At 41.8% G+C, this 14,798-nt stretch overlaps 1 protein-coding gene across 1 annotated transcript in view; it reads left to right on the forward strand.

Annotated features, from left to right (window-relative positions):
* Positions 1-11,268, forward strand: part of LOC139448674 (uncharacterized) — a 28,488-nt gene extending 17,220 nt beyond the window's left edge. Inside the window, exon 11 of the mRNA XM_071230227.1 lies at positions 9,793-11,268. Within this exon, the coding sequence (XP_071086328.1) occupies positions 9,793-10,602 (810 nt within the window). The 3' untranslated portion in view covers positions 10,603-11,268. The remainder of the gene's footprint in view (positions 1-9,792) is intronic.
* The last annotated feature ends 3,530 nt before the right edge of the window (positions 11,269-14,798 follow it).

A 14,798-nucleotide genomic window follows, 5' to 3' on the forward strand; every position in this document is an offset into this window, starting at 1 on the left:
GTGGGACCATTCTCTCTGGAGGTTGTGTGTAGGCAGGAATATATTCTGATTGTTTCAGCACTGAATGAGCCTGTGTATTTTGTGGAACCATCCTCTCTACAGTTTGTGTGTAGGCAGTAATATATTCTGGGTTTTTTCAGCACTGAATGGGCCTCTGTATTTGGTGGAACCATCCTCTATATAGGTTGTGCATAGGGAGTAATATGTTCTGATTGTTTCAGCACTGAATGGGCCTGTGTGTATGTGGTGGGGTAATCTTCTCTACAGGTTGTGTGTAGGTCAGTAATACATCCTGATTGTGTCAGCACTGAACGGGCCTGAGTATTTGGTGGGGTCATTCTCTCTACAGGTTGTGTGTAGGCAGAAATATATTCTGATTGTTTCAGCACTGAATGGGCCTGTGTATGTGGTGGGACCATCTTCTCTACAGGTTGTGTGTAAGTATTAACCCCTGATAACAACCAACCAGTTTTGTCAGTCATATCGAAGTTTTTTTAAAATATAACTATTTACAAAAACTATATATCTTCTCAAAACCTTTAACACGGTATACCATCACTACACATTGCATGTATGCAGAACCATTAACTTGATCTTCAGTACATGTTTCACCATCTCATTCAGTTTTACTTAAGATTATGTTCCAAAGACCTTATAAGAACGTATCCAAATATGAGTACAATATATGAAGTCAATCAAACACTGTCCTGATACCGGCATGCAGATATGTGAATCGGATACCTGCCAGATATGTTTTAACAGTGTCATGTTTGAGTTTGAGGACGTCGTGGCAATGAGTAATGAGGTACTGAAGGTAAGCTTCATTAACTGGTGGCAGGGCACTGCTAGCACCCAGTGGGTAAACAACCTGAACTTTAACATAAACTTGAGATAGCACTGGAAACCTGCAGGGTAGGCTGTTCTTGTGTGTTGACTGGGAGTTGCTGGTAGCACAGGGTATCCAAATGTCTGTTCACATCACTTGTGAGGTTGGTGGGCAGGGCGTTGGAAGGGCTAGGAATTTACTGTACTGCAAACGGGAAAGCGCATCTGCAATGCTATTTTGCACATCTGGAACATGTTCGGCTCACATGATCAAGTTATTTGTAGCTGCTTGCCACGTGAGGGTCTGCATCAGAGCCATGATGTTTATACATTTTGATCTACCCTTTTTGATAATATACACAGTAGCTATGTTACCACAAGGTTAGGATTGCTTCAACAGTTCTACCAGCTTCATAGTCAGGAAGTCATCTAACAGATGCAAAATATTTTCCACGCCTCAAATGTACTGCAACATCCAGCATACCGCTTATGACAGGGTATCGAATATCTTTGGACTTGATCTGCACCCGAAAGCCAATCTAGTATAGAAGTAGTAGCTAGCATTGCATCGGAAACCAAAGAAAGGCAAGCACCTGGGGTGCAGCGGAATCTGTTTAAACGCGTCAGTAATGTACACTTTACACATACGTGCACCATGTCCCAATTGTTTAATAACTGCAATAGCATTGTCTATTGTCACGTGAGAAAGTGAAGCAGATTACTTACTAATGAGATCATTGATACTTGGGGTATACGTATCTTCTGTGTCATGTGGGGCTGACAGATCAAGGATTAACCTCTTCTTGCCCGAGTACTTGCCCGTGGCAATTCTTAAGGGGTTAGGGGGCACGGGTGGCCCAGTCGTCTAAGGCCCCGCGATTCGCTGTGCAGAGTTGCGTCCCTTGGGCACGCCAGAAACCTATGATTGTGGGTTCGAATCTCGGTTCGCCCCGATTATGTTTCTAGGTTTGTCAGCACCATACCCGTGCTCGTGGGTTTCACCGAAGTGGTAAACGTCTGAGACCTGCATCACTTCGGGCTTTCCTCCCACATTAAGCTGACACGCCGCGATATAACTGGAATACTGTTAAAAGCGGCGTTAAACCAAACTCACTCACTCACTCTTAAGGGGTTACTTCTGTACACGGGATATGGTGCCTGCTGGAATGGTCCTATTACATACCTTTTGGGGACTTCTGTCTACACTGCCTTTGTCACTGCTACTGGATCCAATGTAGCACTACGATTGTTCTTACGTTCTCTTGTGGACTCTGGAATATCCAACATGAAGGGGTCAAAGTCATGTTGCAATCCGTTGACGAGATACGTTGTAAATGGAGGATTGGGATGAGAAGCTAGTTTTGCCTGTATTGCCTGTATATTGATAGGAGCGAAATGAACTGCGACTGTACCTCCGTCCTTTTTGCAAGTTATATCCGGGAAGTTTAGTCAAGCTTGAGTATCCCATCTAGACTTGGGAGACTTTGCACAAGTTACGTGTCTGTGAAAACAATTGAGACACACATGAAGGTACACACAGTTCGCTCTTGTACAGCCCTGGTGATTGAAATGATTACAGACCTCACGTTCGTTAACTCTCCTGGTGTCGTTTCTGTCTGACACCCCTGCCTATCGGAAATGGAAGTTCTGTCCACGAACATCGTCACGATATGGCTGAAATATTGTGATGTGACGTTAAACTTTAACTCACTCACTCACTCACTGTCCAGGAACAGGTTAGGCCTAACTTTATCGGTACGTGGCTCGGGACACAATTTGTACCATGGGTAATGCTGTGGCATATGGTACACGATCTAGAACGTCGACCCGAAGAGCACAGCCCGTACAAACGTGTGTCCCTCATGTCCCATCGAATGCTGCATCCTTGCTCTGCATAACATGCCACTCTGGTGGCAAACAAGTGCGCGGTGCCTCGACACAATGTAGTTCAATCACAGTTCATATTCGTCCAACTGTTTATGTTTTGCATCATTTGTGTCACTGTAAATGTTCTTATATATGCCAAGGGCCTGGGTGAATTCGGCAAGGGTCAGTGCACGATTTAACCAAACATCCTCTTTCAATTGGTAGACATTGTCATCAAATTCGGTCATTCTTGCGCCTAAGGTGTCTTGGTTGGGTAATAAGAGCAAAGCAAGGTTGCAATACTTGCCGTTTTTTTATCTTCATCTCAAGAGCTGGAGCGACAGATTGAATGTGTGGCAGTGAATCGGAAGGCGCTTCATGGATGTTTTGATTTGGTAAGCCCACAGCCGCGTGATCATTTGGCACTGTGTGTTTTTTAACTCTGCTAGTCCACGTGGTAGATTTGTAACACTTACAGTGACAGAAGGCACGGAGTTGGTCACATTTTCCACATTGTCCGACACAACGTTGTCTGGTAGATCTAGATCTAGATCTCTGCTGTGAGATAGTCTAGCCTCAACAATCACCGTAAGTGTAGCCTCCAGTGTAGAATTAGCACTGATACCGTATTTGTCAGACGAGGTCACTGTCGCTGATACTGGCTGTCTGTGTTGATCCTCTTGCACTTACGGCAGCAAGTTTTTCCTTGGCCAGTTATTCGACACCCTCACAACACGTTCCACCAGTTGTATGCGTAATATACAGCCATCGATGTTACAGGTAGTTACACCATTAAACATTCCATACAATCATCGATGTTGCTGGCGATTACTCACAAATGCATTGCATAAAATCGTTGATGTGGCAAGTGGTTACTCACAAATGCATCGAATACAATCGTCTGTGTTCCTAGTTGTTACTCACAAATGCATCGGATACAATAATCGATGTTCTAGATGATCACATACACACACAATGAATACAGTCATCGATATTGTAGGTGATTACTCACAAATACATGGCATCCAATCGTCGATATTTGCTAGTGATACGCACAAATGCATCATGTACAATCATCGATGGTGCAGCTGGTTACAAACACACACAATCAATACAGTCATTGATATTGCAGGTGATTACTCACACATACATCATTCTTCGCAAACAGTCATCGATGTTGCTAGTGGCTACTCACAAGTGCATTTCATACAATCTTTGATGTTGCTAGTGGCTACTCACAAATGCATTGCATACAATCTTCGATATTCCTAGTGGCTACTCACAAATGCATCGCATTCAATCGTCGATGCTTGCAAGCTGTTACTCACAAATGCTTCGCATATAATCATCAATGTTCCAGGTGCTTACAAATGCATCGCGTACAATCATCGATGTTGCAGGTGGTTACTCACAAATGCATCGCGTACAATCATCGATGTTGCAGGTGGTTACAGACACACACAATCAACACAGTCATCGATATTGCAGGTGATTACTCACAAATGCATCATATTCAATCGTCGATATTACACAGAAATGTAACTCGTACAAGCATCGATATTGCAGGCGATTACTCTTCGCATCCAGTCGTCAATGTTTCCTAGCGGTTACTCACAAATGCATTCCTTACAATCATCGATGATGTAGGTGGTTACATACACACACAATCAATACAGTTATCAATATTGCTGGTGATTATTCACAAATGCATCGCATTCAATCGTCGATTAATGCTTGTGGTACCTAACAAATGTATTGCGTACATTCATCGATGTTGAATGTGGTTACATACACACACGATTAGTACAGTCATCGATGTTCGGGAGTATACTCACATCATTCTTCGCATCAAAATCGTCGATGTTTGCTAGTGGTTACTCACAAATGCATCGCCTACAGTCATCGATGCGGTGGGTGGTTACTCACAAATGCATTTCATACTATCATCGATGTTCGAGGTTACTACTCACAAATGCATCACATACAATTATCAATAGAGTAGTTTGTTACTTACAAATGTATCACATACAATCATCAAAGTTGCAGGTGGTTACATACACGCAAAGTCAATGCAGCTATTGGTATCGCAAGTGATTGTTCACAAATGCATCGCATGCAATCAGCGATGTTACAGTTGCTTACACAAACACATTCAATGTAATCGTGTTTGCTGTGGTTACGCACAAATGCATCGCAAAAAGTAGTCGATATTGCAGGAGGTTACTCACAAATGAATTTAATCGTCGACGTTGCAGGTGGTTACTCACAAATGCATCGAATACAATCATCGATGTTGCAGGTGGTTACATACACACACATTCCATACAATCGTCGATGTTGCTAGTGGTCACATACACACACATTCCATACAATTGTCAATATTGCTAGTGGTTACATACACGCACATTCCATACAATCGTCAATACTGCTAGTGGTTACATACACACACATTCCATAAAATCGTCGATGTTGCTAGTGGTTACATACACACACATTCCATACAATCGTCCATGTTGCTAGTGGTTACATACACACACACTCCATACAATCGTCAATATTGCTAGTGGTTACATACACACACATTCCATACAATCGTCGATGTTGCTAGTGGTTACATACACACATTCCATACAATCTTCGATGTTGCTAGTGGTTACATACACACACAATCCATACAATCGTCGATGTTGCTAGTGGTTACATACACACACATTCCATACAATCGTCCATGTTGCTAGTGGTTACATACACACACATTCCATACAATCGTCAATATTGCTAGTGGTTACATACACACACATTCCATACAGTCGTCGATGTTGCTAGTGGTTACATACACACACATTCCATACAATCGTCCATGTTGCTAGTGGTTACATACACACACATTCCATACAATCGTCGATGTTGCTAGTGGTCACATACACACACATTCCATACAATTGTCAATATTGCTAGTGGTTACAAACACGCACATTCCATACAATCGTCAATACTGCTAGTGGTTACATACACACACATTCCATACAATCGTCCATGTTGCTAGTGGTTACATACACACACATTCCATACAATCGTCCATGTTGCTAGTGGTTACATACACACACACTCCATACAATCGTCAATATTGCTAGTGGTTACATACACACACATTCCATACAATCGTCCATGTTGCTAGTGGTTACATACACACATTCCATACAATTTTCGATGTTGCTAGTGGTTACATACACACACAATCCATACAATCGTCGATGTTGCTAGTGGTTACATACACACACATTCCATACAATCGTCCATGTTGCTAGTGGTTACATACACACACATTCCATACAATCGTCAATATTGCTAGTGGTTACATACACACACATTCCATACAGTCGTCGATGTTGCTAGTGGTTACACACACACACATTCCATACAATCGTCCATGTTGCTAGTGGTTACATACACACACATTCCATACAATCTTCGATGTTGCTAGTGGTTATATACACACACATTCCATACAATCGTCCATGTTGCTAGTGGTTACATACACACATTCCATACAATCTTCGATGTTGCTAGTGGTTACATACACACACATTCCTTACAATCGTCGAGGTTGCTAGTGGTTATATACACACACATTCCATACAGTAGTCAATGTTGCTAGTGGTCACACACACACACATTCCATACAATCGTCAATATTGCTAGTGGTTACATACACACACATTCCATACAGTAGTCCATGTTGCTAGTGGTTACACACACACATTCCATACAATCGTCCATGTTGCTAGTGGTTACATACACACACATTCCATACAATCGTCCATGTTGCTAGTGGTTACATACACACACATTCCATACAATCGTCAATATTGCTAGTGGTTACATACACACACATTCCATACAATCGTCCATTGTGCTAGTGGTTACATACACACACATTCCATACAATCTTTGATGTTGCTAGTGGTTACATACACACACATTCCATACAATCGTCCATGTTGCTAGTGGTTACATACACACACATTCCATACAATCTTCGATGTTGCTAGTGGTTACATACACACACATTCCTTACAATCGTCGATGTTGCTAGTGGTTATATACACACACATTCCATACAATCGTCCATGTTGCTAGTGGTTACATACACACACATTCCATACAATCGTCAATATTGCTAGTGGTTACATACACACACATTCCATACAATCGTCCATGTTGCTAGTGGTTACATACACACACATTCCTTACAATCGTCGATGTTGCTAGTGGTTACACACACACACATTCCATACAATCGTCGATGTTGCTCGTGGTTACATACACACACATTCCATACAATCGTCGATGTTGCTAGTGGTTACATACACACAAATTCCACACAATCTTCGATGTTGCTAGTGGTTACATACACACAAATTCCATATAGTCAGCGATGTTGCAGGTGGTCACACACACACACACACTTCATACAGGCGGCGATGTTGCAGGTGGTAACACACACACACACATACATTCCATACAGTCGACGATGTTGTTGCACACACATACATTCTATACAGTCGGCGATGTTGCAGGTGGTTACACACACACATTCCATACAGTCGGCGATGTTGCAGGTTGTTGCACACACACATTCCATACAGTCAACGATGTTGCAGATGGTTACACACACACATTCCATACAGTCGGCGATGTTGCAGGTTGTTGCACACACACATTCCATACAGTCAGCGATGTTGCAGATGGTTACACACACACACATTCCATACAGTCGGCGATGTTGCAGATGGTTACACACACACACACACACAAACTATCCATACAGTCGGCGATGTTGCACCTTGTTACATTCACACAAACACACATTCTCATAGAGTCGGCGATGTTGCAGATGGTTACAGACATACACACACATTCCATACAGTCGGCGATGTTGCAGATGGTTACACACATACACACACATTCCATACAGTTGGCAATGTTGCAGATAGTTACACATACACATACATTCCATACAGTCAGCGATGTTGCAGATGGTTAAACACACACTAACACACACACATTGCATACAGTCGGCGATGTTGCAGATGGTTACACATACACAAACACACACATTCCATACAGTCAGCGATGTTGCAGATGGTTAGAGACACACATTGCATACAGTCGGCGATGTTGCAGATGGTTAAACACACACTAACACACACACATTCCATACACTCGGCGATGTTGCAGATGGTTAGAGACACACATTGCATACAGTCGGCGATGTTGCAGATGGTTACACACACACACACACAATCCATACAGTCGGTGATGTTGCAGGTTGTTGCACACACATACATTCCATACAGTAGGCGATGTTGCAGGTGGTTACACACACACACACACACACACACATACATTCCATGCAGTCGACGATGTTGCAGGTGGTTACACATACACACACACACACACATACATTCCATACAGTTGGCCATGTTGCAGGTGGTTAAACACACACACACACACACACATACATTCCATACAGTCAGCAATGTCGCAGGTGGTTACACACACATACGTTCCATACAATCGGCGTAATTATTGTCTCTTCCCCAGATATATGCGTGTTTGTATAGGGGTGACTCTAGTATAACCCATGAAGATCCAGGGTAGAATAGGTCTTCAGCAACCCATGCTTGCCGTAAAAGGCGTCTAATGGGATCCCATTTGCGTGGATCGATGCTCATGATATCAATCCCTGGATTGTCTGGTGAGTGCGGCGTTAAACAACAAACAAACCAAACCTAGTATAGGGGTGACTATATTTATTGTCACCCCTAGATATATGGGTCTTTGTAAAGGATTGACTATAATTACCCCCCCCCCCCCCCCCCCCCCCCCCCCGATATATGCGGTCTTTTTATAGGGGTGACTATAGTTATTGCCCCCCACCCCCTCTCTGATATATGCGTTTTTGTATAGTGGTGACTATAACTATAGCTCCCCCCCCCCCCCCCCCCCCCCCCTCCTGATATATGCTGTTTTGTGTAGGGGTGACAATAATTCCCCCCCCCCGTCCCCCAACACACACACACACACACACACACGATATATGCGTCTCTTTGTATAGGGGTGACTATAATTATGAACATTTGTATATTAAACGTTTATGTAAATAAATATGTTGTGTTGATAACCAACTCATAAAACACGATATTTGATATTATTATTGTTATGCGTGTAACTCAGTAAACATATATGAAGACGTGAAACGTGAAACACATCAGAAGAGAGTAACAAAAAATACATTCGCGATGGTACTAAGCAAATGAACTTGTTTGCAGTAGTTAATATGTATGACCTGGCACAGTCGCTACTTTCTTTACAAACACATTAGTACAAACAAATATCATCTCAGATTAGGTTAACTCAGGCGATATGAATGTGATGTATTATTTTACAATCAAACTGTCTGTTTTATAACACATCAGTGTAGATAGATTGACAAAACAACGTTGATAAAACAAATGTACAAATATATAGGTTTGGTGTTTATTCATTTATCAGTCAATGTAGTTATGTGTAATAATCATTTAGAATCCCCAAACGTGTAGTTATAACGGCACATCCCGCCATTCCCCGCCAGGACACGGCACAGCCTCCCCGCCCCGTGTGACGTGCTGACTGTGAAAGTGACTGAAGCGGACATAGAAGTGATCTGTTCATGTGTTGTCTGTTGTCTGGACAAATGTCAAAATGTCTTCACTTAGTTTTCTGTTTCATTGTATTCTATATTGTACAACAGGAGTTTAGAATCCACACACTGGTAGTTTAAACATGAAATTGTGTAAATATTTCTGCAAAGGTCCTTGACGTCTGACTTCCATATCACAGCAACAGGGCGGAACAAAAGTTTGTCAAAAATTGTTTTATTTGATGTTTATTTGTTTATCAAACCTTGTAACTTTGTATAAAATTCATTTTGAAGTCACATAAATATAGTTTTACAGTATATTTATTCCGCTATGAGTCACACTAAAGACCGAATTGACAAACTTGTGAAACTCACAGTCGAACATTCAGCGCGCTGTTTACAGATAACCTCACGAGATTCACAACAAATGTCGGACTTTTTCATCTACAGTAAATAAACTCGTCACACAACAAACACCATCTATATTTCCAGGTCCTAAACTACATCTGGACGCGGCTCGAGCCAACACAGGATACTGCCACGTAACTACAGACGGTGAACTGGTCAACTCGCCGCCCGACACAGAGTGCCACGTAACTACAGACGGTGAGCTGGTCACCTGGGAGCCCGACACATGGTCACGTGACATGCACAGGCTACAGATGTATAGCGGGACCTGTGCCTCCACCCCCATCCCTCTTTCTCCACCACACCCCACTCTCACCCCGGTATACAACACACCCAGATACTGGGAGACACGAACTAGGGTGCAGGTGGTGGAGGTAGGGTCGTGGTATGTCCTGGAGATGGGGGTGTGCGAGGCAGGACAGGTGGGCAGTGGGATGTGGGTTTCTCTACAGCGTCGCTCCTGGTGTGTCTGTGTAGGGAGATGTTACATACACGAGGAGAGTTTCTGTTCCTGGGTGTATCGGGAGGAGGAGCAGGGCGAGTGTCACCAGAACACCATGTCCACCAGTCCCGGCACACAGGCCACCTTCCACTATGGCGTGGTGCTGGATGTGGAGAGGGGCAGAATCGCCTTCATTGATCTCAACAGAGGGATTGTTATAGGGAAGTTTGATGAGATGTTCGGGGAAGACCTGTACGCCATGTTTGGTGTTGGGCCGTGGGCAGATGTCAACGCTGCCAACATGGAGCTGATCAGCGGGGACAACATCGCCATCACTGGCACCAAGATGTCACTGATTCATGACGCGCTGACATAGGAAATAAACAAGACATGAGACTGTGTGAAGTTATCAGTGTAACCAGAGACCATATAATAGATTGTTATATGGTATCTGGTGTAACTGAGAGAGATATATCAGCTGTTTCAATGACGTGTACTAACTGAGAGAAGCGGACATATAAGTGTCAGGTTTCTATGTTATTTCATGTTCACAAAAAGTAACGAAGTTTGCTAAATGTGATGTTTTGCTGCACGAGAGGGTTGTACAGTGTATACAAAGTATTTAGAATTCTCACATGAGTATCTTTATGTTGAAATTATTGCTGTAGTGACTTCCAACATGAGACACTGTGTGATGTTTTGAGAGTGATGTGATATGAAAATTAGTGAACTGAAGTTTTACAAAAAATGTTTCAAATAGCAATTTTCATCATTTCAGATCACTTGCCGGTGAATTTTAACTGTTTTGAATCCAAACATTAATAGTTTCATCATCAGAATGTTTTTGTAGCAGCTTAAACTATGACACAGTGTGTGGTTCTCTGATCATGACATGCGTCCGAGAGCACAAGATTGACAACAGATTTCTTTATTTCACTTCACTTGCCTGTAGATTACACATGTATTTAAGAATTGAACATCAGTTTGGATGAGTTCATTGAACTGTGAACGATTTAAAATCGCTGGTTAAACTGTGTCTAAGTTTCACCAGCGCCTTGTTGAATATGAACTGGTGAGGATTGAACGGCGTGTTTGTTGTTACTTTTCAAGGTCAAGGTGTGTTATATTTGGAGATTGGGATTTGTCGTGTATGCTGTAATACTTTGCTTACCTGATGCCAGCTTCGTTTCTGTGCCCCGTCCTTCCTCATGTGGCGTCGCTCCTCGGCCTAGAATACGCACACGAAGAAGGTCGACCAACTCAGAAACCGGAATAGTAGTTCCGTCAACGGGCATTTTCTCGTCTCCGATGACAAGGCGACTATGCTTGACGTAAGAGGCGACTAACGGGATCGGGTGGACAGGCTCACTGACTTGGTTGATGCATGTCATCGTATCCCAATTGCATGGATCGATGTTCACGATATTAATCACTGGATTGTCTGGTCCAGACTAGATTATGTCCAGACTGCCGTCATATAGCTGGAATATTGCTGAGTGCCGCGTTAAACAACAAACCAATCGTCTCCGATGACCAATCGGTAAAACAGGTAGTTTTTTTCTTTACCTTTTTTATGTCTTATATTTTTAAAAGCTAGAAAAAAAATATTTGGCTTACCATTGAACACTTTCAGAGCCTATAAATTTAGTGTTTTTCATTGTAGATTTGCTGTGTCTTGGTTTCTCAAAATCTTGTAGGGTTCTTTCTGATGCGATTGTGAATCGGGTTTTAGTTTGGGATTGATCAGGAGCGTGTCGACGGCCACATCTGAGCAGGGCACAACATTGTTGTCATTTGCAATTTTCGAAAACAAGGCATCAAAGTCGACATCCTTCGTTAAATCAATTTCGCTCACTTCAGTAAGTTTACAGAATTATTTTTCTTCACTTGCGTTATTAGTACTGATAGATAGCCATTCCATATCCAAATCACCGTAAGGACAATCGATTTTGTTTATGTAGCAGACACAAAATATTAAATTAATTATATTTCTGATAAATGCAGGCATTAAAAAGAAAAAAAGAAAAACAAGTTAATTGTAAACACAGATCAAGAATTCAGGGGAAATCTTGGAAAGAAGTTCTGGCAAAAGTTCACAGGATAAATTCACAAAACATGTTGACATCGTGTGAGCTTTTCTGTCCGTTCACAGGTGTGTGTACTCCAAACATCGGATCACGTGACTACCAAATCAGCATGAAAGAGACAGTGTAAAAGTATGAAATTATTCACTTTTTAAACCTGTTATCATTATGGTAGCTTATGTGAAGATCCGAGCTAAAATTGGTCTTTAGCAACCTATGCGTGTCGTAAGAGGCGACTAACATGCTCGATGACGTTGTTGACTCCAAATTGCATAGATCGACTCTCATGATATCAATCACTCGATTGTCTGGTCTAGACGCTATTATTTACGGGCCACCGTCACATAGCTGGAACATTGCTGGGTGTGGCGTTGAACAAGAAACAAACTAATATATGATACAATTTTGTGAATGACAGGCTTTGTAATAGTCAGACCAGAAGACTGACACGAGTTGTTTAAGTAATAATGTTGGGCATTTCAAATGTTTTCAATCGAGCATAGACAGTTTTACGGCTACTTTTTGAGCAGAACACAGTATTTCACATGGTGTTTACCGGACTTAGTTTGGCGTCAACATGTGTCTGTGAATATCCAGGGAATAACCTGTGTGAGCTGCACGAATTATCTGCCGTGTGTGAATGAAACATTACAACGACGCGCTGTGTGTTTGGGTCTGAGGAGCTGGCGACCATGATAATCATAAAATTAACATGGGGAAAACGACCAAAGTTTGACAAATATTTTATCACGTTGAATGCCATATATTAAGAACTGGAACTTGTGAAATAAGGGAACATTACAACTAACGGCCATGTTCCATTATCTTTAGACTTAGAATGTAAGACGTTGATATCTGTATCTGTATCTACAGCTGTTTATCATCCACCCTTATCAAATCACTCGTATCACGTATACATTTGTGGTATACTAGCATCGTGTTAACTATTACTTTTACTAAACTTCACTCGTAAACACCCTTATCATCAATGCCTCGGGAAAACTATAAATTATAATTATAATTCTGTCCAGATAGCGCCACTAAAGTTCGCAATAACAACTTTATCGTCAGTTTAATCAGTAAATGAGCTTATCTGTTATAGCTAGAATAGGTATAAATACGGACGACAGACAGTCAGAAATCATTCTGTGGCTGTCTAATAAACTGACTGTTTATTCACTCAGGTAAGTAACCTTACTATCTTGTACAATGTTAATTCTTAACTATATGCCATTACCCTTGGCAATACCTGCAAGTTTAATTGGTAACTGAAAATGTCATACTTGTGTGTATATCTTAGCTATTCCCATTGTACTACTTCTGTGTACAGATTATGCCAATTATGTTAATTTACCGTTTGGAATATGTATTGTGGCTGAACTGAATGTATCTTGTGTGAATACCCACTCGGGTAATGTATAAGTTAGAGTGTGTCGGGTATATTATATTCAATCACATGTAAACTGTTGTATTACGTTGTGTACCTTGGAAATATGTATCGTGACTAATGCAGTATGTATCTTGTGTAATGATTATACATCATGTTCATCTGATGTTCTTCACATATATGTACTTCTATTACTGATTGTAAACATTCTCTAATGATTGATTGTAAACATTTCTAATTGACTGATTATATATAAGACTCTGTGTCTGTCTAATAAACTGACTGTCTATTCACTCAGGTCTTGTGTTGTTGTGTGGGTTGGTCGTGTACAGTGGTACCTCTGCCAAGCGAGCTGATTCCCCAACTCTCGTTTTAATAATAACCTGCATATTCCTGTATGCAAGTGATCGGGGTACGGTCCTGGGGTGGAGGTGACAACATCAAGTCGGGTGGATGGCTTGAGGTATATACAAGTTTCATCTAGACCATTTATATGTGACACACAGTATGTCTTTTGATTCTAACATGTATAAATATTCAGGTATGTATGTATCGCGGCCGAGTGTGAAATATTTGTGACGTAACCGGCGCCTCTTAACTTAATTTTGCAAACATAAGCCAGTATGGCAGACAGTTCACTTCGGCGATCTTCTTAAACAAACAGACCACATCCGTGGTCTAGTGGTAGAGCGTCTGCGAGGAGAGCGGAAGGTCGGCGTTCCATTCCCAGCAGCGGCGTTAAAAGATGGTACTTCTTGTTACGCTGCCTAAGGATCAAACAAGGACTGGTCGGCTCGGAGTCAATATACTGTGTCTGAGTGGGGTATAAATGGACCAATAAAAAATCCTTTCTCTTTCTCGGCTTGTAGTTATGACGTCACCTTGTCTGGTTGTATTCGTGCAGATATGTTTCTGCAAATCTTGGACACTACCGGTGCATTGTCTCCACCGGTGAAAAATCAGTTATTTAGGCCAGTCAGAACTTCAAACACAAAATGTTTATTTGGATGGTCAGTTAGCATGTCAGCCAGGACTGGAACATTGTCAGGTTGTGGGGTTTATGCGAGTCATTGCTTACTATGTGTGGTTCGCTTGTCAGAG

This window comes from Haliotis cracherodii, unplaced genomic scaffold (genome assembly GCF_022045235.1).
Source record: "Haliotis cracherodii isolate W230 unplaced genomic scaffold, xgHalCrac1.p SCAF_7, whole genome shotgun sequence".
Classification (NCBI taxonomy): domain Eukaryota; kingdom Metazoa; phylum Mollusca; class Gastropoda; order Lepetellida; family Haliotidae; genus Haliotis; species Haliotis cracherodii.